At 41.6% G+C, this 24,560-nt stretch overlaps 1 protein-coding gene and 1 long non-coding RNA gene across 10 annotated transcripts; one reads left to right on the forward strand and one right to left on the reverse strand.

The window, feature by feature from the left end:
• Nucleotides 1-3,992: 3,992 nt before the first annotated feature.
• On the reverse strand, nt 3,993-11,402 carry LOC109639775 (homeodomain-interacting protein kinase 2-like). 6 transcript variants are annotated; one of them, XM_069537709.1, is made up of 14 exons: nt 11,267-11,402; nt 10,284-10,724; nt 9,528-9,712; nt 9,316-9,439; nt 8,695-8,817; nt 8,314-8,382; nt 8,039-8,226; nt 7,585-7,952; nt 7,072-7,212; nt 6,194-6,368; nt 5,975-6,111; nt 5,516-5,637; nt 4,664-4,690; nt 3,993-4,550 (listed from the first exon to the last, which is right to left on the reverse strand). In XM_069537709.1, exons 1-12 carry the CDS (start codon nt 11,267-11,269, stop codon nt 5,612-5,614), a joined length of 1,980 nt encoding a protein of 659 aa, XP_069393810.1. In that variant the 5' UTR covers nt 11,270-11,402; the 3' UTR covers nt 3,993-4,550; nt 4,664-4,690; nt 5,516-5,611. The 6 variants fall into 6 exon arrangements, with proteins under 6 accessions (XP_069393810.1, XP_069393814.1, XP_069393811.1 ...); XM_069537713.1 differs by lacking the exon at nt 3,993-4,550 and having other exon boundaries at nt 4,585-4,690; nt 6,194-6,347; nt 7,072-7,191; XM_069537710.1 differs by lacking the exon at nt 3,993-4,550 and having other exon boundaries at nt 4,585-4,690; nt 7,072-7,191.
• A 164-nt stretch (nt 11,403-11,566) lies between these two features.
• Nucleotides 11,567-20,990, forward strand: LOC138413564 (uncharacterized). 4 transcript variants are annotated; one of them, XR_011245938.1, is made up of 4 exons: nt 11,567-13,653; nt 18,786-18,900; nt 19,048-19,115; nt 20,576-20,990. It is a non-coding gene; the product is annotated as an uncharacterized lncRNA (long non-coding RNA). The 4 variants fall into 4 exon arrangements; XR_011245937.1 differs by lacking the exon at nt 20,576-20,990 and adding an exon at nt 19,542-20,567; XR_011245936.1 differs by lacking the exon at nt 20,576-20,990 and having other exon boundaries at nt 11,567-13,317; nt 13,521-13,653; nt 19,048-20,555.
• The last annotated feature ends 3,570 nt before the right edge of the window (nt 20,991-24,560 follow it).

The following is a 24,560-nucleotide window of genomic DNA, read 5'->3' on the forward strand; positions in this document are numbered from 1 at the left end:
AATGAGGAAAATACAGGGATATTCCTAATATAGTCATATATGAGAAAATGCTAAAAAGACGAATGCTATCTGCCCATTTTAAAAGGAACATTTTAGGGACAGGGTGGTCTCCATCTTGACGAACAGGAAGTCAACGTCTCCTCTTTCACTCGTAAAAGCTGACACAAGCCAAACAACTGCTAGTAATGAACGGCATCCTACTTCCCATGGCATGAATGAGCAAAAGCACGAGAGGGCATAGCCGTCATTGCTCGATGGTTTTTAACAGCGATTGGTTGTTGTTTTTTAACTCCTGGTGTTTTGTTTAGGAAGAGAAAGTTTCAGTCCAGTCAATACCACGTCTCGAGATGATGGAAGTCTTGTGGTGATGGAAGTCTGGAGCTTTTGTCCTGAACTCGGCAGCTTATCATTCATCTAGTCCTAAAAGTCGAGAAACAAAACTGCCTCACACAGGAAACATTGACAAACAGCATCCTGTTGGAATGAACCAAACATAGGAACCAGTCTGCAAACGTAGCAGGCAAATGTGAAAGTTAATATTTTTTGTTTTTTCCTTGTTCTAAGTAAAATGACTTTCATCAAGCTTGATTTTAATCTTTTTTCCCCTAAATAACTTATAACATGGGAAACTTTATCTCAAAGGTGTGCATGATGAACTAAAATAGATAGAAAGCCCCTCAAGGTGTTCTAGATCATCACACACCTTACCTAAGGCACTGAACATTTAGCTAAAAGGGCTCATATTGGTTTTGGGATATTTGGACAACATTCGTGGGGCCACTTTCGGCTCACATCCAGTTGGTCAGGAGAATGCCAGGAGTGCAGAATAATTTCCTAAATTGGCCCACTGTATGTTATCTGGGAAGGAGATGGCATTTGAGACTATTTTGTATTCATATTAACGTTTGGACCATGATGCAGACTGTCCTTTTCATGTGTTATTGTGTGCGTTATCTGTGTTATTTTCTGTGCATATTTGTGATACCACTGCCCGTCTATGAGCTGTGCACCATATCACCTCTGCTGCACTACTGTTCTCTCATCACGGACCAGGTATTTATTAGATCACTAACAAGCTCCCAGACACTCAAACAGTGGTGAAGTACCTTAAAACACACATCACTGTTCAGTTATAATTCAAGTTGGGAAAACAAAAACACATTTAGTGTATTTGTGACTTTCCTGAGACATGGAATGTCTGTGTGTGGTAGGGGGGGTATCGAGCAACGTGTGGAATGCTAACAGACTGCTGCTCTTTATTTGGTCTGGCTCTGGCTCTTATCTGTTCCTGATTCTCGCAACCTAACTTTGTTCTCGGTGTTCGACCAATCACAGCCTGGTGCAACTTCTCCAGATGCTGAGTGAGCCAATACCAAAGGATTGGCAGGAATCACCTTGTTTTTTGTGTGAACGTGAAATCAAATGTAGACAATAATATGTTCAGGAGAATGTAGCTTGTGATAAGATGAGAAGACTGAGCATACAAACACTGTCGCTTTGGCATCTTGAAATATCACAGGACACATTTGTTTTCAGATGTTAGATGCAGCGGCTTCATGTGTTAGGTGTTTAAGCTGCATCTGGAATTTTTGACACACAACAGACGCAAAATTATTTTAGAAAAATAGGATCAAACAGTAGTGTCATACAAGAAGACGTCACCGACGAAAATGTCAAGAGAGTTTGTGGTGATAAAAGCCGACGACAGGGTCGATGTGCCGTTAATAAAAAAAGTTAATACATTACATCCTGCCTGCTGCACCACCCCTCACCTGATTCTTGCAGAGAAATTCTTGCTGAACTGGAGTTTATCTGCAGTGAAAACGGCTTTTGTTTCATCTACCCACTTATTACTCAAACCTCTGTCTGTCTTTGTTACTTCACACTTGCCGTGTTTATTGTAAATTGTCATACAAAGTTGCAGTGACAAGTTTGGTGTGATTTGCAATATATATCTAATATGAATAAAAAATGTATTAACAGGTGGTCTGTAGCAGTCCTGGGAACCCTGAAAGCCACAAATAGAGCGCAAGGGTTCTAGTTTTTAGATTATTGTACAATGAAATGTTTGTTCCGAGCTGAGTTTTCAGTTCTGACTGCATCCAATTCAGGGTAATGCAGTGAAGGACTGCAGGGTTTTATTTTCCCTCCATTAGCAGCATTTGATGACATCATTAGAAAGGGCCTGAGCCAATCTGGGTTTGTTGTCGGTGAGCAGCGGCGGCGGCAGCACGGTGTAAAGCGTTGCATCAGACTTGGAGCTTCAGAACTGCTCAGGCTCTGTGAGGCCACAGCAGTGTTTATGGAGCCGGGCTGGAGATTAGGATGACTGCATACACACTCTCTCTGTCTCTCTCTCTCTTTCTGTTTCTATTTCCAATGCAGGCTCTCCTCTCAGACTGCTCACCATAAACGCTCACTGCTCCCCTCCTCTTTTTAAGGGGGTCCCCTTATCGAAAGCCTGGAGACTGGAGCAGCGACACTATCTACAGATGTGGGGAGGATGTGTGTGTGTGAGCAACAGAAAGAGAGATTGAAGTGCTGGCGGCTGCCTTGAAAAGGGTCAGAGCGTCAGATATGGCTGTCGCCAGCGCCGTCATGGCTTGGAAACTCCAGCACAACCCAACAAGGCACCATGGGAGTCTTATCGCAACACAGCACCAATATTCACTAAAGCTGCTGAAACATGTTTTTCGGGTGATGACCTCACTGTGGCAGAATGTCTCAGATTCACAGGAACAACGAGAAATGATGAGGGTTTGAATTTTATCTAATTCTTTCGTGTCAAAATCTCCCAATTTTCATCTGTGAAGGTTTCGCATGACAGATCAGAGCAGAGCCCCACTAGACAGGTCATACATGTTTAGAGTATCACACGAGGTTATGTACATATACAGTACACCATCTGTGTGTGTGTGTGTGTGTGATAAGGAGAAGGGTGATGGCGCCATGTTCATCCTCCTCTCTGCAGCACTGCAGTATTTCCCATGCTGTCCACATCTTTAATGAGAGTGTTTTTGGTGTTTGTGCATGTGTGTGTGTGTGTGTGAGAGAGAGATTTTAAGCCAAGTGGCTAAGTCTCTGTTGACACCTTCAAAAAGCTGCAGAAAGCTCATTTAATCAAACTGGCCTTTATTTAACTTTCTGTGGTTTTCCAAATGTGTGTTTTATTTTCCGATTGACTTTTTGATTTAATTCTACTTTTGTGGAGCACTTTGTGACTTTGCTCTGTGGAAGGTGTTTTACGATATACATTTTGTCTGCACACTGAATGAACTTACTTCTTGTTTCCCTCTCAGCCCAGCCAGTGTGGTTCTGTAAGTTTTTGTGTGTGTGTGTGTTTGTGAATCTCTTAAAACGATGCCAAGCCTATCTGTTTGTGTCTCCAGAGAGGAGCATTCTGATACTATTGTTAGTGAAATCTAATCTCTGTGTTGTATTAGGTTGGGGATTGGAAGGGTAGTGTGTGTGTGTGTGTGTGTGTGTGTGTGAGAGAGTGTGTGTGTGTAGTTTGGAGGACATTGTGCTGAGCTTGGGTCTTCAGCAGCCTCTTTCTCCATTAATGCTCCATTAGCCAAATTAGAGGCCTAATTGGGGAGGCGAGGAGAGCTCAGCGCTCTTCGAGGCGTTGTGTGTGTGTGTGTGTGTTTATATACAGTCTAGGGTCATTTACGGTAAAGCCAGACATTCAAAACATTTAATTTCAGACAGGAGGGTCGTTATTAGCGGAGGCTGTGAATGGATGAAGGTGAAACGTTGGATGAGAAATGTTGAACTCTTTGGTTGAATATTGGACAGATCAGAGCTATGATGACAGTCGCCAAAGCTAATGGACTGTCCGTGAGCCTCTAAAGGGCCAGTGGCTGCCAATTTGATTAACAGGTTATTTGTTATTTGTTGGTAACTGGACCTGGAAGCAGACACAGAGAGGAACAGTTTGTGAATGAACAGAGTCTTTAATAATAAGCTTGTGGCAGGGAGGTGACAGGCTGAGTGCTGGCTGAGGGTGAGCAGGAGATTATAGAATAGAATAAGTTGAATGCACGAGAAACATACGAAAATATCCTTTCTTCTGAAAGTACGATAGAGCGGCCGAGAGTGGACTGACTGTGACAATCTGGCGATGAGTGGAGGAGAGACCAGGGTTTTTGAGTGGAGACCACGCCCACGTACACACACACACACACACACACACACACACACACACACACACACACACACACACACACACACACATACACAGGAGGAGGAAAGACAGAAAACACCATGGAAATGGCCAGAGCCGTGACATTATTAGCTAATTAGCTGGCTACTTACCCAGCTTGTTGCCCTCATGGCCTTGTGGTAGGGAGGTAAAGTGGAGGAGGCAGAAGGTGGGTGTGTAGTAACTGAGTGAGTGTGTGTGGGATAATGTGTGTGTTTGGGTTTAAGTGTGAGTAAGCAAAAGCGAGAGACTGAGGCCTCTGTCACATGTACCAAGTTATACTGTCATTGGAAAACCCATTTGTTTGAAGTGGAATCACAGCTATGATGCCGGGGCCAGACTAGCTCTAATTTAATAAGAAGTGTTTGAGGAAACAAAAATTATATTCAAACTTTAATTGGAAAAATTTATGAAATGGGAAAAACCGGAGCTTCCGGCAAAAACCCTACAACATCCCACCTCTGCTCAGTTGTGGCCGTGCTGGAATGCCCTTTTTTGTCTTTTTCTTTTCTTTCTAGGGCCGGAGCAATTTTGAGTATTCTCTTAATGAGACGGCGGACCATGTAGGTGGGGCCGCCCTCGATAAGGAAGGGTTGCAGGATGACAGACGTAGCACAATCTCCATCTCCTGGTTCATCAGTTCTGCTTGAGCATTTGACTGTTGGATGGTCCCAGGAACCTGCAGAACTTAGACCAAAAACGAGAGGTAAATTGGGGCACCCTATCAGAGACAATGTCCTTGGGGAGGCCAAGTAGATGAAACACATGAGCAGTTTCTTTGGCAGAAGGTAGTTTGGGTAAGGGGATAAATGGGGCAGTCTCAGAAGAGATCTACAATAGTGAGGATGACTGTGTTACCATCAGAGGGGGTGACGGTGGCATCAGGTTTGCCAGAAAAGTTAAAGCAGTTAAAAAACAGTACTCAACACCAAGCCATGGTGAGAGTTCAACCACTTGGCCGAGCAGATGGACTCAAGGTTCTTGTGGTCAGTCCAGACCACAAAGGTCTACTGATTCTCTGGGACAGGATGGTGCCGACCCCTGAGTTAGAGGCATACACCTCCACCAGGAATTGCTGTGTGGGGTCTGGAATGGTGAGAATAGCAGCAGATGTGAATCTATGTTTTAACTCAACAAAAGCCTTACCAGCTGCCAGGGTCCACTGGAATGGAGACCTCTGGGATGTGAGGGCTGTGAGAGGGGCGGCCAGTGGATGACACAGGCCACTGGGTGACTACCTGCACCTTGGCAGAGTCAGAGTAGGTGGCGCGGACAGACTCCAGGCTGTTCTCAAAACGAGCGGCGATCTCCTGCAAGCCCCCAGTGATGGAGGTAAGTCTCCGTTCATGACGTTGAATAGTCTCTGCTTGAGCCCTCAACTCCTGTTCAAGAGGGTCTCAGACAGTCTTAGTGCAGTAAATGGGGTTTATTTACTGAAGAGCAGAAAAAGACAGGCAAGGGTCAAAACTGGGAAATCAAAAATCCAAACGGGGTCGTAATCAGGTCTGGAACAGGCAGGCAAGAATTCGGAATAAAAAACGCTAGCTAGTAAGGAACACACAAACAATCTGGCAGAGACTGGTATAAATAATGTACACGAACTAATGAGGGAATGGGGAGCAGGTGAGTGTATGTGTAGGGAGTCTCAGGAGAAGGGAATGAGGTGACTAGCAGCTTGTGAGGGTGACTGGATCAAGGCATAGGTAGAAAGCTGTGACATTCTGGTGCTCTGCACACAACAAATATTGTTTAAGTTGAAAAGCTGCTCACCAGTCTCTCTCTGTAGGTGTTTTCCTCTGCTCACTTTTGGCCGTTCTGGAACGCCCTCTCCAATTACCTCTTTTTTCCCACCATTCTTCCTTGGATTCTTGAGATGGAGACATTTCTTGTCTGAGCATTCTGGGTATCTGCACACAACAAATATTATTTAAGTGTCTTGAATCCTACAAGTATCATCCAATCAAGACATTGATATTAAAGAATACCTACATGTCAACAGTCCCTGAACCCTCGTTACAGTTGGTGAGAGTCTCTGTTTCTGTCTTCTCAACAATTCTCCTTTGCTTCTTCCTCTTCTGTTTCTTTTGCTTCTTCTTTTTTGTATTTTCTTCCATAGGTTCGTAGTTGCTGGCTGAAGCGTCGGCTGGAAGATTTTGGAAGAAATCTAAAAATAACCAGATAACACATAATATGACTGTGACCTTTAACTTTGACCATTGAAATCTAATCACTTCATCTTTGAGTCCAACTGACAACTGATCAAAAGTTAAAGAAATTCCCTCAAGGCAGTCTTGAGATATCTCATTGAAGAGGCCCATTGTGACCTTGACCTTTGACCACCAAAATCGAATCAGTTAATTGGTGAGTCCAAGCGAATGTTTCGAAATTTGTGTGCCAAATCTGAACATATTTCCTCAATGTGTTCCTCAGATATATTCAAAAGGAAAAACGTGTTTCTAATCAGGTCATCCATGAGTTCAAATTAATTGTGCGAAATGTTGTGAAATTCTCTACAGGCAGTCCTGATTTATCCTATTCACAGGAACACAAGGTTGCTTTAACCTTGACCTCCTGCCCTCAAGGGGATATTCTTCTTCTTCATCTTTTGGCTGCTCCCTTTTCGGGGTCTGAATAATAAAAAACTCTTCAATACATTCTTGAGATATGACGTTCACCAGAATTGGATGGATTGCCATGCAAAAACTTGAAAACATAATGCCTCAAGCCACTGGCAGTTGCTGGCACAGAGGTATAAAAAGGAAATAGGTGATATAATAATATCAAAAAAGGAAATTCCAATTCACCAAACTGCCTCTAAATCAATAGTTTGTACAGGACGTAGCTAAACTGAGATGCATTGTATTCACCAGTTTGTGTGTCCATCTCAGTCTCGTCGATCATCCTCCTCTTCACTTGTGGTAAACTAATCTCTTGTCTTCTGATCTTTCTCTTCCTAGAATTATGGTCAATGCTTGATGTAGCCTCAGCTGGAGCATTTGGAAGCAACACTATAAAGAAAAAATAATTTTTTTTAGTTTTATATTCACCAAATTAATATTATTGAAATACTTCAACACTCATCAAACATTATCTCTTGATTTTACATTAGATGTTAAGATTTCATCCACTGAACTGATTTAACATATACTAGCTATAGAAGGTTTCCAGAGACATTTGTGGATGTTTTTACAATTGATGGCTATATTCTAATTTTATACAGGTACCATAAACATAGCATTAAATATACAAGAATGAGATGTTAGCTGGTAACAGCTCATATATTCCTGAAGTTCAAATGTTCAAAATCTCACAGTATGAAGCAGATTCACCAAGTTTCACAAAACTACCCTAAGATGCACTGAGTAAAAGTCAGTTCTTACCTATTTGTGTGTTCTCCTCAATGCAGTCCAGCCTCCTCATCTTTGCAGCTGATAAATCAGTTTCTGGACTTCTGCACTTTCTCTTCCTTCGATGAAGGCTGTTGGATGCAACACTCTGTGAACCTGATTGGTAACATCGTGGCCTGTGGTCTTCATCCAACGAAAGGGATTTTGAAAAATTAATTGCCAACTGCAATATAACAGGATGCTCTTGGTGCCAGTGCCAAGCAGGAATGACCCAGTTGGAGGTGTTGAACTCTTCCAGGCTGGTGGTGCTGGTGGATGACTGTAGGGGCGACCACGATGGCTGCACTGGGTTAACTGACCTCCTCCGACAGACGTCCATCAGCTCAAAGGACGACTTCATACTGAAAGAGAAATAGTTGACTTGAGAACCTATGCCTATCTACATCATTTGAGAGATTTTATACACGGGATCTTAATGTTGACTTACTAGAAGCTGTAGGGGTATTTCTCTGCAAGGTAGTTCATTGTTATGAAGGGATCTTGAAATATCTGTCTGGGTGTTATGCGGTTGCTATAGTCCACACGTAGCATTCTCTTCAGTAGATTTATAAAAAGTTGTCTGTCCTCAAGTTCTGTCATGTTGTCCTCCTCCAGTAAGTGGCAGAGTGGTCTGACCTGAGTCAGAGAAAAAGATCACAAAGTTCAATAAAATTTTCTAAGCTCATGTCTTGTCAATTGTTTTTCGAAAACTAAAAATCTTACCTTGATGAGGCAGTCCAGGGATTCGAATCTGCTCTTGATCCTCGTTTTTAGTCCCATTACCCTCGGGTCCTAAAGAGAAATAGCATTTGATTTACTTGATGTGTCCCAAATTCAAGTTGGAAAGTCACTTAACTCTTTTCGGACATAAATGCTAAAAAATGTCTTAAAATTCACATTTTCTGGAGCTTTTCACATATAAAGAACACAGCCGGTGATTGTCCATATCAGACACTTTCCGAACCACCAGAAAACTTCTGACACATACTGTACATACGAGGGGTGTGAAGGGCTTGCATAAGGCAGGAGTTGACATATGAATTTGGATGTAGAAACCAGTGTTTTTTTTTACAGCATATATAAGATATTTGGAAACCTACTAACATTCAGTATCCACTGATTTGTCGCCCGAGGTTTCCATCTTTTCCTGAAAAACCATCTGGTGTCCTTTGCAATGTTGAGCAGTCGCTCCGGTATCCGACCCTGTGTCTGGGTGATAAGTTGTAACTGTAGGAACAACAAACAACACAAGTAGGATCAATGAGTTGATAACTAAAAACCAGTCCTGGATGACATCTGCCCATTCACAAGAAATGAGAAGCATCATGCAGCAAACAGAAGACTGAGAACTGGCCTAGAAATCTCAACATCATCATCAGATAATAGCCAAAAGGCTATCAAAGATTGAGCTAGGCTGGGGTATGGAGGCAGTTAGCTTAGTTTAGCATAAGGACTGTAAGTTGGAGAAAGCAATAGTCATAACCTTAAAATGCACAAAGTGTTTTACTTTCCTGTTTGAGACTTTCAAGTTATTTAGCTGCCATTTTGTAAAAACATCAGTTGTTTCTCAGGCGTGCACAATGTGATGATGATGATGATGATGATGGTAATGTGTACCTTAAAGGCGCTGTTATCTTTCCCTCAATCATACAGTTATAGCAATCAGTTGCTTATTTCCTTGTTGCTTCAAAATAATTACTGAATATATTTGATTTTAATACTGACTATATCATATTCACAGTTTCCAGGGTAAAGTGGAGAGCCCAGGAACAGCTCTGCAGCAATGCAGCCCAGAGACCAGATGTCAGTCGCTGGTGTTAATGGAAGTCCCAGCATAACTTCTGGAGCCCTAAAATGAGGACATGAGTTATTACATTATTGAGGCAACTATTGTTTGCTTTGGTTGTAAAATCTAGAACCACTTGCCAATAACTCACCTGTAGATGAGTGGTTGGATGTACGGCATGTCCGATTCTATCTCTGCAACACAACCAGCCAAGCCAAAGTCAATCAATTTGATCCTGAATGGCTGGTTTAGTTGGTCCACCATCATGATGTTGTCTGCCTTCAGATCCGTGTGTAAAATGTCTAAGCTGCGCAGGAGTTCCAAAGTGGTGGCCATCTATTAACATGATGAACAATATACAGTCAGCTGCTGTACAAATTATCAGATGATCTTTCTTTCTCTTTGTCAGATTATTAAAACATCAGTTGCATTCAAAAGTCCAATTCAATAGTAAGGATTTTTGTACGGCACAAAATAACAACAAATTTACGTTAAAAAACTCTATCTGACCATACATAACACTGAAGAACAAAAATGCCCTCAGATCAACAACAACTGACCGTTCACTAGTCCCTCCACCACTCCACTCTTTAACAACCCAAAAGCAGAAGTGTATGGAGCAGTTCAAATACTTGTTATTTGATAGTGTTATATTTGCTAACAGACGCATCTATCCTAAATGTTGTTGCTTTTGGTAAAGTAAAAGATAAGCAGCCTCAAACTTAGTTTTTACAATGCTTGTATCAAACATTAGTCATTAGTCGGGATTGTGAGTGGTAAATATTTCCATGAGACATGAGTAACATTAACAGGGCTTGGTGAACAGCCAGTTGTATTGTATTCTATAGGAGTTCCTGTGTTTATGTCCAACTCTTATATGCAAGCGCAACTCTAGTATAGAAATTACCTGATGCAAGAGTGGGCGTATCTCCTTCACAGACAGACAGCAGTTGGGTCTCTTCATCACAAAATCAAACAGACTCTGGTCCAGCAATTCGTACTCGACACAAACAAACTGTTTGTCAACAAAAACACTGTTGAACTTCACAAAGTTGAATTTGTCTGGATCATAATTTTTCAGGATTAACATCGTGGACACCTCCTTCTCTGTCAGAAATATCGACGTTTTTTTCTTCATCACCTTGACAGCCACCGTTTCACCAGTGGCTGTTTTCACACACTTGAGCACTTTTCCATAGTTGCCCTCTCCAATAATAGACTGCACCACATAGCAAGAGAAGGGAGAGCAGAGGCTTCTGATGTGGTTCTGGGACTGACAACTTGGTTGAGGGGGACATGAGGATGTGCTCGGCACCTGCATGTCTTTCTCCTCCCTATATTTTAAAGGCTACCAGAAAGAAATTTGAAAAAAAAACAAGGTGTCAAATTTTGTCTCATAAATCCTAACATTTAACACATCCATGCCACTAAGAGTTTACATCCTGGGATATGATTTGTCAAGCTCTTGTGAGCTCTATTCATGTGCAGCATAAATATGAATTCCAGAGGAGGAAAGTAGATTTACTAGTACTGCACTGAAGTACAATTTTGAGTTACTAACTTTGTTATGCTAATTTATACTACTATTCCACCAAGTATTTTTCAATCCACTATTTGATACATTTGGTTATTTAGCAGATTCAGATTAATAATATAAAATATAAATATGATATATTCATGAATATTATAGGTTGAGAAAATACCTCACAACAGTGCAAAACAATATCAGTATTTGTATCAGCCACTGATTTCTATGAGTGACATCTCATTTCCCTGCTTGTATTTGTCTTCCTCACATTACTTTAAAATAAAGTAAAACTTGTAGACTGAAAAGCAATGTGATTAACAAACAACTTTCCAACCAATAGACGATAATAGTAATAAACTTGCCATTTGCCCCCTCAGTTAGGCTTAAAGTCGTCCATTTTGTACAGTGTTGTTGCCACAGCAACCTAATTTTTTGTTTAGTTGGCAACCAAAGCAGATCAAAGACATTTGGCATTGTATTTATCAAATTTAAGATTTGATAAAAGGGATGCCGAATGTCTTTGATCTAAAATGGCTGCACTCTGCCAATAAACAGAACAAGAAAGAAGAGAGCATTCTATAAACCTATCAAAGACATCCATTATTAAATCCAAAAATTACAGGAAGTTAGGTATGTTAGCATCACTGAAGCGGATAGGTTTGTATAATAAGCTACGAGAAGTAATGGTAGCCATCACAGAAGTGTAAGTAACCTTTGCCAAGGGCACTGACACAACCCCATACCATGTCAGACCACGGCTTCTGGACTTGTTGCTGATAAAAGCCTGGATGGTCCTTTTTGTCTTTTGTCCAGAGCACACGGCATCCATTTCTTCCATTTCTTTTCACTGTGTGATGGATCATCCCAGATGTCTTCAAGTCCAGAGAAGTCGACAGGGCTTCTGGACATTGTTAACACAAGGCTTCCTTTTGGCACAGTAAAGTTTTAATTGGCATTTGTGGATGTTACTACATATTGTAGTGCTCGACAAATGTTTGCCAAAGTAATCCTGAGCCCATGTGATTATATCACTTATGGATGAAAGCGGGCTCTTGATGCAGTGTCGTCTGAGGCATCGGAGAGCACAGTTCGTCAGCTTAGGCTTGCGCCCTTGCCCTTTACGCACTGAAATATCTCTAGATTCCTTGAATCTTTTAATAATGTTGTGCACCATAGAGGATAAAATATCCAAATCCCTTTCTATGTTTCTTTGAGGAACACTGTTTTTAAATATTTCAATAATTTTCTCACACTAGTTGGTAAACTGGCGATCCTCGGCCCATCTTTGCTCCTAAAGGACTAGGCCTTTCCTGGATGCTGCTTTTGTACTGAATCATGATAACAATCACCTGTTGACATTACCTATTTCAAATCACTTCATCTTTCAATCATTATACCTCATTACTAGCCCTAAGTATGTATGGACAAAGAATAGTGCAAGTGACAGTCTTCTGGTTTTTGGGTGCTCTCCAAATGTAAAAAAAGAATGTGAATGTGATCAGATATTTAACAGGGTCAGAATGGGAAGCGAGGAGGTCATCAAAGAAAAATATAAATATAAAATTTACATTAAACGTTGGCTTTCTTATAATTGCATATGTGTGCATACATCATATTTGGGGGCATTCCTGTGTTATTCTCTGTGTGTGTGTGCAGGACAATAATTGTTTAATCTGTGTGAAATTTCCCAGACTTGACCTCTCTGGTGAAAGTGCTCTAGAGTAGTTGGCAGAAACAGCTGCAGATAAACTGTGAATGACCTACTGTCTATGTGAATGACAGAAAGTTAGCTTAAACTAATCCCCTCTTGTAAGGACGCCTGCAGGACACTCCGACAATCCAGCATGTCTGTGTGTCCTGAGACCTCCGCACCTCTGCACTTATCAATGCCTCATATATCACACTGTCTCTGTAAAGCTCCAAATGACTGGCTCGGCTCCACAGATTTGTGCTCACACTAAGAGCAGCAACAGAAGTTGTATAAAAAGCATGCATATAAAAATGTAGATCATAAGATGAAGAAGAATTAAGAGGGGCCCAATAATGTCATCAGTGGAACATGGGACTGAAAACAGCTGCTGGAGGGACCCTGTGTCTTAAGCCAAGCTGTCTCCTTCACTGTTGATTCAAAGACTTGTTTACTAAGATGGATGATGGTTGGACATCTGCTCTCAGACACGTCTGGGGGGACAGATGATTGAGGCGAGTGGTCACACAGACTGCTTGACACAGTTTACCATGTATTTGAAGAAAAAACATTTTGGTAGGGTTTCTCCTTCAACACGCAACTTCCACACTTAATCAGTGATTCCCCAGAGTCTGATGGATGATTATCCACAGACACTCGTCTCCTCCTGAGGGGCACGGAAAGCATCAGAGGATGAATCAATCAATCAATCATTTTAAAGCCATTGTAAGTGGTTATTGGGGAGGGCTTTGTAGAGAATGGAGGTAAATGATAATCGATTATCATGTAATATTGATGAAAAAACGTGTATAAAATATTCAGATTTACATTTTTAACTTGTTTATCTCGTAAGCTTCTAATTATTTAATGTTTGTTGCATTTCGTAGATATTTGTTATTTTGCTGACCTCTTGAAATGTTTTACCACAGCGGAAAATCTTGTGTTTCGACTCTCAACATATTCCCTCAAGAAGCCAACACACTCGGCTGTTTTGCTGTTTGCCCTTGGCTGAGCCACTGTCCCCTGGAAACCCTGTTGATTTCCAGAAGAACCAAAGCCTTGGTGGGTAACTGGGTTACAGGGCCTGTAATTTGTAAGTAATAGAAGTTGTCCTGGATGAGGGCACGTAGGTATAGTCCAGGAAATGTTTTTGATGGGGGAGGCAGCAGGGGGGTACAGAGAGACTTCTCCACTTCAATCCTGGTAAACAGGATTAAGTTGGAGGCATAAGGAGAGGGTGAGCTGGCCTCGGGACTTTCAACAGCTCTGACTCGGTGCTGCCAAAGAGCCGGGAAGAATGGTCAGACACGTTCATTCATTTAGCAGCCGCGCTGTTCGCAGTTAATTCTCATTGAAGGAAAGAAGGTTTTCAGGAAAGCTTGTGGTAGTTGTGCAGTCATTTGTTTAATTTACTTGCATCTGAATGTGGCAGTTCAGTTTGGTCTGATAATGTCTGAGAGGGTCTTGATATGTAAATTAAAACCAAATGTAGTTCGTGCAAGATGGTGAGTTCAAGTACAGTTGACATTTCTCATTTCTTAATGCTGCCTTCGCTCTCATTGTGCATTTAATTAAAATTAAATAATTTTGCTTCTTTATGTGTTAAAAGCCAAGCCCATTGTGCACAGCTTGTATTACAGGGACTGGGCTACTTTTGCTTATATTTATATTTTATCATACAATTGCTTACTTTTTATATAATCTTTATGAAAGGAACAACCTGACTTTACGACGTGCTTATTTTCGGTGTGCTTATATAATGACAGTAGTTTAACAACTTCCTGTTTCATTAGGTGGCGCTATGACCCTGACTCTATATTGACATATGGATCTGTTCAGGCTGTGACTCTGATCATGTGTAAGAAATTTGGACAATGCAAAGTGGAGTTATAACAACTTCCTGTCTCATGGCGAAGCATCAACCTTCGCCGCAGTGCTACGGCTACTCAGTTTGAGAAAAACTCACAATTTTAACTATGAAGTACCATGAATTTTGGTGCTGTAGAGCAATTTTGACAGAGAAGAAGAAGAAGACAAATAACGATTCCTTGCATTTCAATAGGGTGCTCCTTCTCCCACTGTTAGTGCTCGGGCCCTAATGATTTTGTAAATATGGTTGTTTAAAGGAACACCACACTCTGGGAAACGTCCCACTTTCTTGAGATGATAAAAATGGCCGTGCTCGGCTTTGGTACAGTTATAGCAACATTTCACTCCAGAGGCTTGTAATTGAATAACTCCATCCCTATAAAAGCAATTGTACGGTTATTATCTTCTTAGGGCCCCATTTGTGTGGAGTGGCACTTAGGATCAGGATAGTCAGAGGGACTAATCTCATATTTGGATTTCTTAGTCATCAGATTCACTGCTGACGGCCAATGTCATTGCTGCGCTGCCGCCGCTGTCCATTTCGGCTGGCGTGATGATGATGGGGTCGCCCTGACCTCCTGACTGGTGTTATGTGTGTGTGAGTGAGTGTGTGTTACAGTATTGGCAGGAGCTGGCTCATCAATGAGGTCACTATCGAGTGAACGCGCGGCCACGCTCTCGGTGTGCGAGGTCATTTAGCACATTCTCGGGGTCTGCAGAGGAACCGTGGAGATGTTCGGGGGGGGAGTGAATATGGATGAGATTGATGGACTGTCGGGAGGAATTATTTTCCCTAGCTCATCAATGTCGCTCAGTTAAAACCTTGTGATCTGATTAGTTTTGACCACTTAGCTAATCTCACTCTTTGATTCCATGTTGAGCAAACGCAGAGAACAAACTATTTTCCTGAACTTATGCTGTGACGAGAACAGTGGAGATAGACTTTATTAACATTCAGCAATAAACAACGTTTTTGTTCATCAACTCTGAGGGAAGACTAGTTTAGCTCGATTGACCTGCGACCAAACCCTAATTATTTTGGGAATTTTTAAGCAAATATGCAAAACTCTTTTTAAACTATATATGATATGATTTAAGGCTGATGATCAGCAAAATCAAGCTATTTCTGACAATATAAGATAATTAAAATATCATTAAACAATAATTGTCCATTCTAAACTATACAACCTCTTGTCTTGCATCATTACATACAATCTATGGTCCGGCCAAAAACTGGATTTCTCGACTTAATATGGGACCAGCTCCATTTTCAAAAACTTACGTCTCAGGGCTTAAATACTTTACGATTCTTTTTAGAACTGAAATGTAAGAGTGTACTTAGCCACAAAAAGAAAATCACTCCGTCCTTCTTCATCTGCCGGCTAACATGTGTGCGTGTGTCCCTGCATCACAAACAGTTCGTCACTATGTGATCGTCACTTCCTCAGCCACTGCAGCAGGTCACGCCGCTGAGACTGCGAGAAAGACAAAGAGTGAAAACATGGAGGAGGGACGAAGACGAAGAAGAAGAATGGAAGGAGGGAAAAAATGTTTCACCGCTTTCTTAGGGACTCCATGGTGAAGACCGCCTCCCCTTCCTAATCACATTACCCAAGAAAACTTTTACTTATGGCTAATGGAATTCGCTTAAAATTGAACCGCTGGGGCGAAAGTAGATTTGCATTGATCCAGATATGTATAGAGCCAAAGTCAGTCTATCTATTCTGTGAGGGAATTAAAGGCCGCTAAGCCTATAGAGCCAGACTGTATAATCCTATGTTAAAAGATCAATACTGGCTGGAACCCGCATGAGCTTTTTCTCATTGTGTTTTTGTGTGTCTGCCTGAATGCACTCCCATTATACACAACTGAGTGTTTTCATCCAAACTGTACATTTTGCCTGTAGATCCTTCAGTTTGTGAGAACTGTCCATCCATCGAGGGGGGGGGGGGGGGCTCCTTCTGGAAGAGTTGAAGGGGTGTGGCGGTGGTGGGCGGGGGCTTCGCAGTCAGACTGTTAACACCATACAAATAAGCCAGGGTTCCTGGCGTTTATTTAGTCTGACACCCATCGTCTACTGTGCCCTCTGACAGCTTTAACCCCGGGAGGAGCAGAGGGAGCGAGGCGGATGCAGCTTTGGCTTCAGTGATCAGAGAACAGCTGGATTTGAAACAGTGTTTTACCTTCGGCTCATTTAAAAGAAACAGAAGAAACTTTCAGACATTTTTACCCACGCAGCACGTGCATCAATGAGAAGTAACAGTAACAGTAGTTTGATGGATGTTTAATGGCCGATCATTCAATGCCAATATTTACCAGCTGGTTATTGTTGCAGTTCTACTTATTCTATTTATATCAATAACAGCACAGTCAACTTAATCTACTTCGTTAATCCTAGGAAGAGATCTTTCAGCGACAATGCTAACTTGCTTATGTTAAGTGATCATCATCATCTCGCCCACAGACTGAAAATAAAGATGGACGATAAAATGATACAGCAGTGTGAAACACCAAAGATGACAGAAACTTGTATTTGACGTGTTTAATTTGACCTTTTCATTTAGTCCATGTACCATTCATTAACATGAAGAAGGCAGGGTCTATGACCTACATTGCTGCCAGCCACTAGGGGGTGATCAAGATGCTGTGGTTTTATATATATGTGTTCTGTTCTGTTTTGATCCTCTGTGACGTGTGAAACTGGGTTTGAAGGTTGCTTTTGTCTTAATTATGTCAGATTTCTGACTCTATCTCATTGTCATGTTACAACAGTTACCTCCCCATTGCAGATACGTAATGAAAAATCAATATCATCCCGATATATTGATCTAATCTCATTACATACACAAACAAAAGCACAACAGTAGATGAGACCGTAACAGAGCAACTGACGTCCACTGATTGGACGTAATGCATCTGTGACAATAGACACACACACACACACATTATTCTGAACATTGTCCCGAGCACAAAATTAAATCACAATGACACAACTGCTTTTGTGTATCACGACCAATCACAGAGCTCCCAGCAGGCCTGACCTACAACAATAGCGCTGCTAATATTAGAACAACAGGCTGCGATTCCTCTTCACCTCCACTCTCATCCCCTAACGTGATTTCCTTTTCTTTACAGTAATCTGTTTGGTTTCCGAGGGTTGGAGGGCGGCCTGGCGCAGCGGCGTGCGGAGCGGCAGCTGTCTGTAAATGGATGGCGAGTGTCTTTGTTGTGTTGACGGGGAGGAAGGAGAGGTCACTGTCCGTCAGTCACCAGCTTTGTTCGACGGCTTTGATACGTCAGTCAAAGTGACGGGACGGACGAGGTCGACACGCAGCTGATTGTTGAGTTCTGGTCCTGATGTTCAAAAAGTGACTTAACGTCTCAAAATGGCCTGAATTGATTTGTTGCAGCAGCGGGGACATTTATGAACAATGGGCCGTCGTATCTCCTTTATCTTCATCTTGTCTAAGTGAAGGTGTTTTGTCCTGACGCACATGCAAACACATGTTTATATCTAATTTAATCTCTTCTGTGGATCGATGGATCTCTTGCTTGGCACCTTTCAAACATCAGATCGAGGCGACGGCTGCAACTTCCCCAACCAAGTCTCTGTTATTCACATTCAATTCATATAGTAGCTGTCAGCTGAAAGTGAGCTGGGTTCCAACTCTCACTTTTACATTTGTTAAATAATTATTTCATGGTTTCCCAAAGTCGATTGCAAGGTGTTGTGAAAAAGAGTCTCATGGCTGTCCTGTCACTTTGATAGCAACTTACAGAGTAAAATTATAAAACAACAGTCACCTTATAAAACCACGTTTAAATTCACTACACCCAGATTTTTATTTGGTGCAGATCCAAGTTAAGATCTGGATCAAGTGAATTTAAATGTGGTTTCTAATGAGTGACAGTATTTTAATGTGTGTGTAGAATAAAATGACTTTATTGTCATTTACATTGTACAGTGAACTTTGTTGTGCAACTCCAAAATATTATACTGTAGACAAGTAATAAGATCGTATATCTATGTAATACAGCTGGTAAACGTGCATGGTGATAAAATATTGGTGGTTTTGAAGTAGTTCCAGTCGACAGTCTTCCAGTGTTGGATGTTTTTGAGCCACTGCAGCTTTATCTTATTGTCTAAATGCTAAAGATGAAGCTCTGAGTCAAACTTTCCAGACAACATGGGTCAAACGTGGGTCAGAAGTTTCTTCAACTTCTTGTTTCATTAGTTTCCTTTCTCCCGTTTTCCTGTTCTCTCTTCCTTTATTTCTTTTTATTACCTTCGTGCCTCCCCTTCATTCCCTCTCTCTTTCCCTCAGCATTCGTCTGACGGTGCAGTTAGCCGAAGCCCCGCAGTTAAAACCTGTCTAACAAGCTGCTGACAGCGCGCTGAATCAGGGGCAGAAGCAAAGAAAACCGTGGAGATGGATTTAAGTATGCCCCTCGTCATTAGCCTCAACATAATCAAATCATTTTACTCATTCAGAAGTTCTCGGGGGCCCAGGCCGGGATGACGAACGCTGTCGAGAAGGTTTCATTCTCCCCTCAGCCTCTCTCTCTCTCTCTCTCTCTCTCTGCCAGGAGAGCCACCGCTGCCGTCTGTCCAGCTGCCGCCGCCGCCGCTGGTGCTGCTGCTGCTGCCAAACGAGGTCACTTAACAGCTTTTAATTGTTAGTGTCTGTCTGCAGTCGCTTGGAAAAATATGTTGGCACTGCTTTAAAAGACTTTAAAAAATGGAGGTTTTAGAGAGTTAGAGGTCGACTGCAGGTGAGACGACACGTCAGGAAGTGGAAAAACCCCAGAAATCACTCTTCATTCATAATTTCACTTTGCGTCGTGGTGTTTTAATTGAGAATACATTGTTTTATGTAGTGTCACAGAAGGTTTAGATTCCCAGTGGAGGACAAAGACAGAGTGAGTCAGGGTGAGGAGAGGTGGAGAGAGAGACGACTGTTCTTCTGTCGGTTTCTCTCCCTGAAGACTTTCCTCTCCTCCTCTGTGACTCCTCATGTTTTCCAGAGCTGAAAAGTGTTGTCTCTGTTCTCGGCTTCACTTCGTCCTCTTTGTGTTTAAAGGTCAAGAGGCTTTTCATGCTTCTATCTCCCCCTGGTGGTTCACGGAGGAATAACACAGCCGGTGGTGCACACAGTAAACGACTGTCTATGTGCTGTTGTTTTGTTTTTTTTTACGAGGTTTTGGTTCGAGGTGTTAAAGGTGAAGAGGTGAAGACGTGAGGACATGGAATCTTTTTTTAATTAAAAGTTAAAAGTACTTTTAATTAATTAATTTAAGGACTTTAATCATTAGGAGTCTGGGAGTCAACATTTTTTTCAGCACAACATTTTTTATTATCATTCTATTCATCCTTTTTTTTTTTGCTCCTTGACATTTTGAACCAGACTCGTGATTCGATGATGCTGGCGTGAACATCGACTCCTCAGAATTAAATAATCAATAGAAGTTTTCATCTCCTCGAGTTACTTCATGTTTCCTGTGTGTTGTTGAGTGTTTATCTGTTTGTGTGTAAATGCATGAGGGCAAATACCTGCACGTGTTTTATGTCATTCTTATTGTATTCCACAATAGAATGTTGTTCCTCATGTTTTTTTTTGTGTGTGTTTTTGTGAATGTGTGAATACAGGAATAAAGTAAAAAATAGAAAATACACACAATAATGATTGAGTAAGAGGATTTTTATTCAAAGACGCAGCTCAACCTCATAATCTTCTATTATTAATATGATGTATTTTAATGTCATGTGTGATGATCTCTTCATCCTCTGAACATCAGAGTTACTCTCCAGAAACAACTCAACCTGATAAGATTTAAAAACCCAGTTTTACTTAATTTCTTTAATCTCAAAATGTTTTATATAAATGTTACAAATTTTCACCACTGATGTAGAAAACAATAATACTTACAGTGATTTCTGTTTTAATGTGCATCTGAACATACTTTACATTAATTTAGTATTTTTCGACAAGTCTGAATAATTATCCAAGACAATATGTTGTAAAAAAAAAAGTATAAATTGTTCTTGACAGACAGAAGCACAAATACATTTAATTTATTGAAAAATCACTATGTTATTTCTCCTTGTCTCTCCCAGGATCCTGTATCATTGTTCATGCAGCTGTGGACGTGACTGGTGGTACATCTGAAGAGACGTTACACACTCACACACACGTCTGACACACAGAGCCGCCATACGTGCAACGGACGGCCGGCGGTGTTGATGAATTGATGTGGCGGGCGGCTCTCCTCCTGCCAGCTCAGGACACACAGCTCAGATTCATGAGAACCAGAAGTTCTAGAGAACCATATATATTTCAGAGGGTGTGTGTGTGTGTGTGTGTGTGTGTGTGTGTGTGTGTGTGTGTCTGTGTGTGTATCTGTGTGTGGGTGAGACAGAGCTGCACATGTCTGTCACTGAGCGGGCCTCAGACCAAACACAAACAAACAACAGCTGGACCCACTGAATTCAGACACACACACACACACACACACACACACACACACACACACACACAGTTCAGAGTTCAGAGTTCAGTTTAAAGTTAAATTAAACTTAATTCTAAGCATTTATTCAAGTTTGGGGCTGATATGATTAGTGTGTGTGTGTGTCAGAAGTGGAACATTAATTAATAACAGGCTGGAAACCCTCAACATGTAAATGGAGCTGGCGAAAGGAATCGAATCACTTTGCTTTTAACAAATTCAGATTCAGATTCAGTGACGTAGTTAAAGTCAGAAATGTTGTTAAAATGGTTTTGACAGAAAACAAATTCAAATCCACGCTGAGGAAAAAGGTGTTACACCACTAAAGATAATGTGTCTGCAGCTTTCTGTCCGACTGTTCAAAGAACAGAAGGAGAAGAAACCAACCCCCCGATGATTCTGGTAAAATATCAGCTTCTTACAGATTGTCAGTGATAAAGTGATGAACCAACACACCATTTGTCTCCATGAGCCACAAGTCAGCAAATTCTTCTTCTCCGTGCTTTTGTAATCTCCATTTGGACTCAGTCAGAATTTCTGCCCTCACATCATCTATTCTGAGCCAACGATGGCAGCGTCTGATTTTTGGCCCATTTTCCAGATTAGGATCCAAACCGATCAGAGCAGAGTCTGTTTTTTTTTGTTTCTTTATTAGAATTAAGACCTGAAACTTTGTCCCGTCTCCTTAATCTGTTGCAATTTTCTCCGAATTGATCGTTAACGTCACAGTCAACTGTATTAGGTCCCATTTGTGTTACAGCACGCGGTAAGAGACGTCACTAATTCTCTCAAATCTGCCTAATTTATTCATTAAATTGTCCGATTCGGCTACAAGAGTCCTGCAGCTGTAAAGAAATTAATTACGAGGAGACAATAAATTATTTATCCACGTCGGCTCCGAGGCCAAAACAGATGAGTCTCATGTCTTGTTGTAGTTTAATGACGTTAGTGTGAGGCCGAAAGTTTATATTACAGATTTTATTAGAAGAAACTGGGACTGATGTAATGATTCAAACGTAGAAATATGGAAAAATAAAATTCTAAAATATTGAAATGTTTAGTTAGTCTGCATCAGATATGAACATGAACTCTTTCTCCAATGTTGTTAATCAAAATCACGTGTTTACATGTTTTCATTCTGTGGTGTGACCTGTGACCTGACCAGGAAATATACTGTTCCTTGTAAAGCTGAGATTTATCCTGATCCAAACACACGAATGCATAACAGTTATTCAACATCATTAAAACTCAAAGTTTGATGAGAGGAATCGTTTGTGTTGAACTGATTTTCTTCAAAGTGTCGTTTGAATGATGTTTTTGAAAGATATTTATATCTCATTAAATATGTTGATACTGGTGTCTCCAGCCTGGGCAGTGAGGATTTGTCAACTTGCTCTTTAACCAAACATGGGAGTCAATGAGGTTAATCATTTCTCCACTGGCTCCTCCGCCTCGGCCAATCTTTCTTGGTTAGGGCCCGGGGCCCATCCGTCACCGGGAGAGAAAGGCTCCAAATTCACTGAGATCACCGACAGTTTTTCAGCCTCTCCCTCTGCTTACACTCAAAACAATCATCAGAGAAGATAAATATGCACAGCCGACGCACGGCTATCGCAAGAATTGCCTCCGTTCCGGGAACGACCGCCCTAATCCGTTCTGCTCCATCATCCCTCCAATTGACAGGGGAGGCTCGGCACGGTGGTCGCCGGCCGGGAGCCTCATCGCGGGCTGGCTTCGTTGCTTCGTGTCCTCGTGTCTTCCTGGACGCTCAGGGGGCCGCAGCTGCTCGTCACGGCCCCTCGTGCCTCTATTCTGTCGGTATCGGCAGCCCAAACTAAATAAAGATGTTTACTGACAGGCTAATGAACGGATGGGCCCTGGTGATTTAACCTTGATGAATGGTCCGCTCAGGTGTTTTCAATAACGACAATAAGCACTGCAAGCCGCAGGCCCACTGATACTGGTATAATGCATTATTAGGCCATTAGAGGCAGGCCAAGAGAGACCACTTATGCACTGGCCTATCAATAATGCGGTGTCCCAGTCCACATTTGGGCCCGGGGAATTAGTCATACTGATATTCTATTTAATAAAAAAATCACAAGACGACGCATAAAGAATCTCATTACATTTTAACAGGGTTACAGTAACCCAGGAGGACCGCGAGTTTAATTTTCATAAGAGCATCCATTCCTCAATTATGTCAAGCAGAGAAAATGTAAATGGCAAATGGAATGCTAACAATATCTAACCAGCAGCACAGGGGAGGAGTGTGTGTGTGTGTGTGTGTGTGTGTGTGTGTGTCTATGTGTGTGTGTGTGTGCGTATGTGTGTGTGTGTGTGTGTGTGTGTGTGTGCATAGCTTCTGATCATGCAAGAAAGAAAAGCGAGACAGAGAAGCCCACAATTTGCCAGTACTGTGTGTGTGTGTGTGAGAGTGTGCGACTGTGTGTGTGTGTTTGTGTGCCTGAGTGTGTGACTGTGTGTGTGTGTGTGTGTGTGTGTGTGTGTGTGTGTGTGTGTGTGTGTGTGGTGAGCAGTGAATGCAGTGAGCAGAACTCCTCAAAATGTTTCTTGATCTGTGACAGTGAAGCTTCTACCAGGTTTTTATTCTCTGTTTTTAATCTCTGAATAATCCACATTATTTATTTTTTAATTTCTTATATGACAGTTTATTTGTTTATTCATCTGAACTCTGTGAAATAAGAACATCTGACAGCTGATGACTCGGTGTTGATGATGACAGATGGTTTTGACCGTAATAGATTTTTCTATGCAGATGATGACGGTCAATTCAATACAGACGGTGACAGATGACGACTTTGTTGCTTGTTAACGTTTCAATACCATTTTTGCACTTGCGGCACTTTTGACTGGTGATAAAGTCAATATGTAAGTTAGAGAGGAGAAGGAAGAGCAGATTAAACCACTGTTCGTAAACACGAGCGGCTTTATGTCGCCTGTGTCCCTTCTGAGATAAGATGAGATAGAACTTCAATATCTTAATATTATTGTGGCAGATATTGCTCCGAAGTTTCAATGACAAAGAATAAAAGTAATAAAGCATTAAAACTAAGAGTGGTTAAAAATATGAAGTGTAGTGAGAGTGAGCTCCAAATTTAATGCACAGACACGATTGCTGCATTGAAATTGCAAATAAAATATCAATTACTTTTACCAAACCTAAAGTAAATCAAAGCCAATAAAGGTATAACATGCACGTCATCCTTTGAAACAGGAGCAACGTTCTTGTGTCAGTCTCTGCAACCCGAGAGAGTTCTCACCAACAGATCTACACTTTGACGAAGCAGAACATGACGCACATGTGACATGTGCAGGATTCATGGGGTTGGCATGAATACACACACGCACAAACACAAACACACATACAAGTGGATCAGTATATTCTGCAGCGCTCAAACACATGTACGTCAAATCTTTGGCCAACGCACGGCAAGTTTCATCGAAAAGCCCAAAAGACGAGCGCTGAAAGGTGTCACTCTGCAGCACGTCTCTCTCTCACACACAAGCTCACAGACTGTCAGTAGCTGTATTGGCATGTAGCTATCAGCACTCGGGGGCCGAAGGCGAGGGCC

Source organism: Paralichthys olivaceus, chromosome 13 (assembly GCF_024713975.1).
Source record: "Paralichthys olivaceus isolate ysfri-2021 chromosome 13, ASM2471397v2, whole genome shotgun sequence".
Lineage (NCBI taxonomy): Eukaryota > Metazoa > Chordata > Actinopteri > Pleuronectiformes > Paralichthyidae > Paralichthys > Paralichthys olivaceus.

Coding starts and splice junctions, on each gene's coding strand:
- LOC109639775 (XM_069537709.1), bottom strand. Junction 6,369..7,071: donor TGAGATGGACACACAAACTG/GTGAATACAATG, acceptor GGTTATTTTTAG/ATTTCTTCCAAAATCTTCCA. Junction 6,112..6,193: donor GGTTCAGGGACTGTTGACAT/GTAGGTATTCTT, acceptor TGTTGTGTGCAG/ATACCCAGAATGCTCAGACA.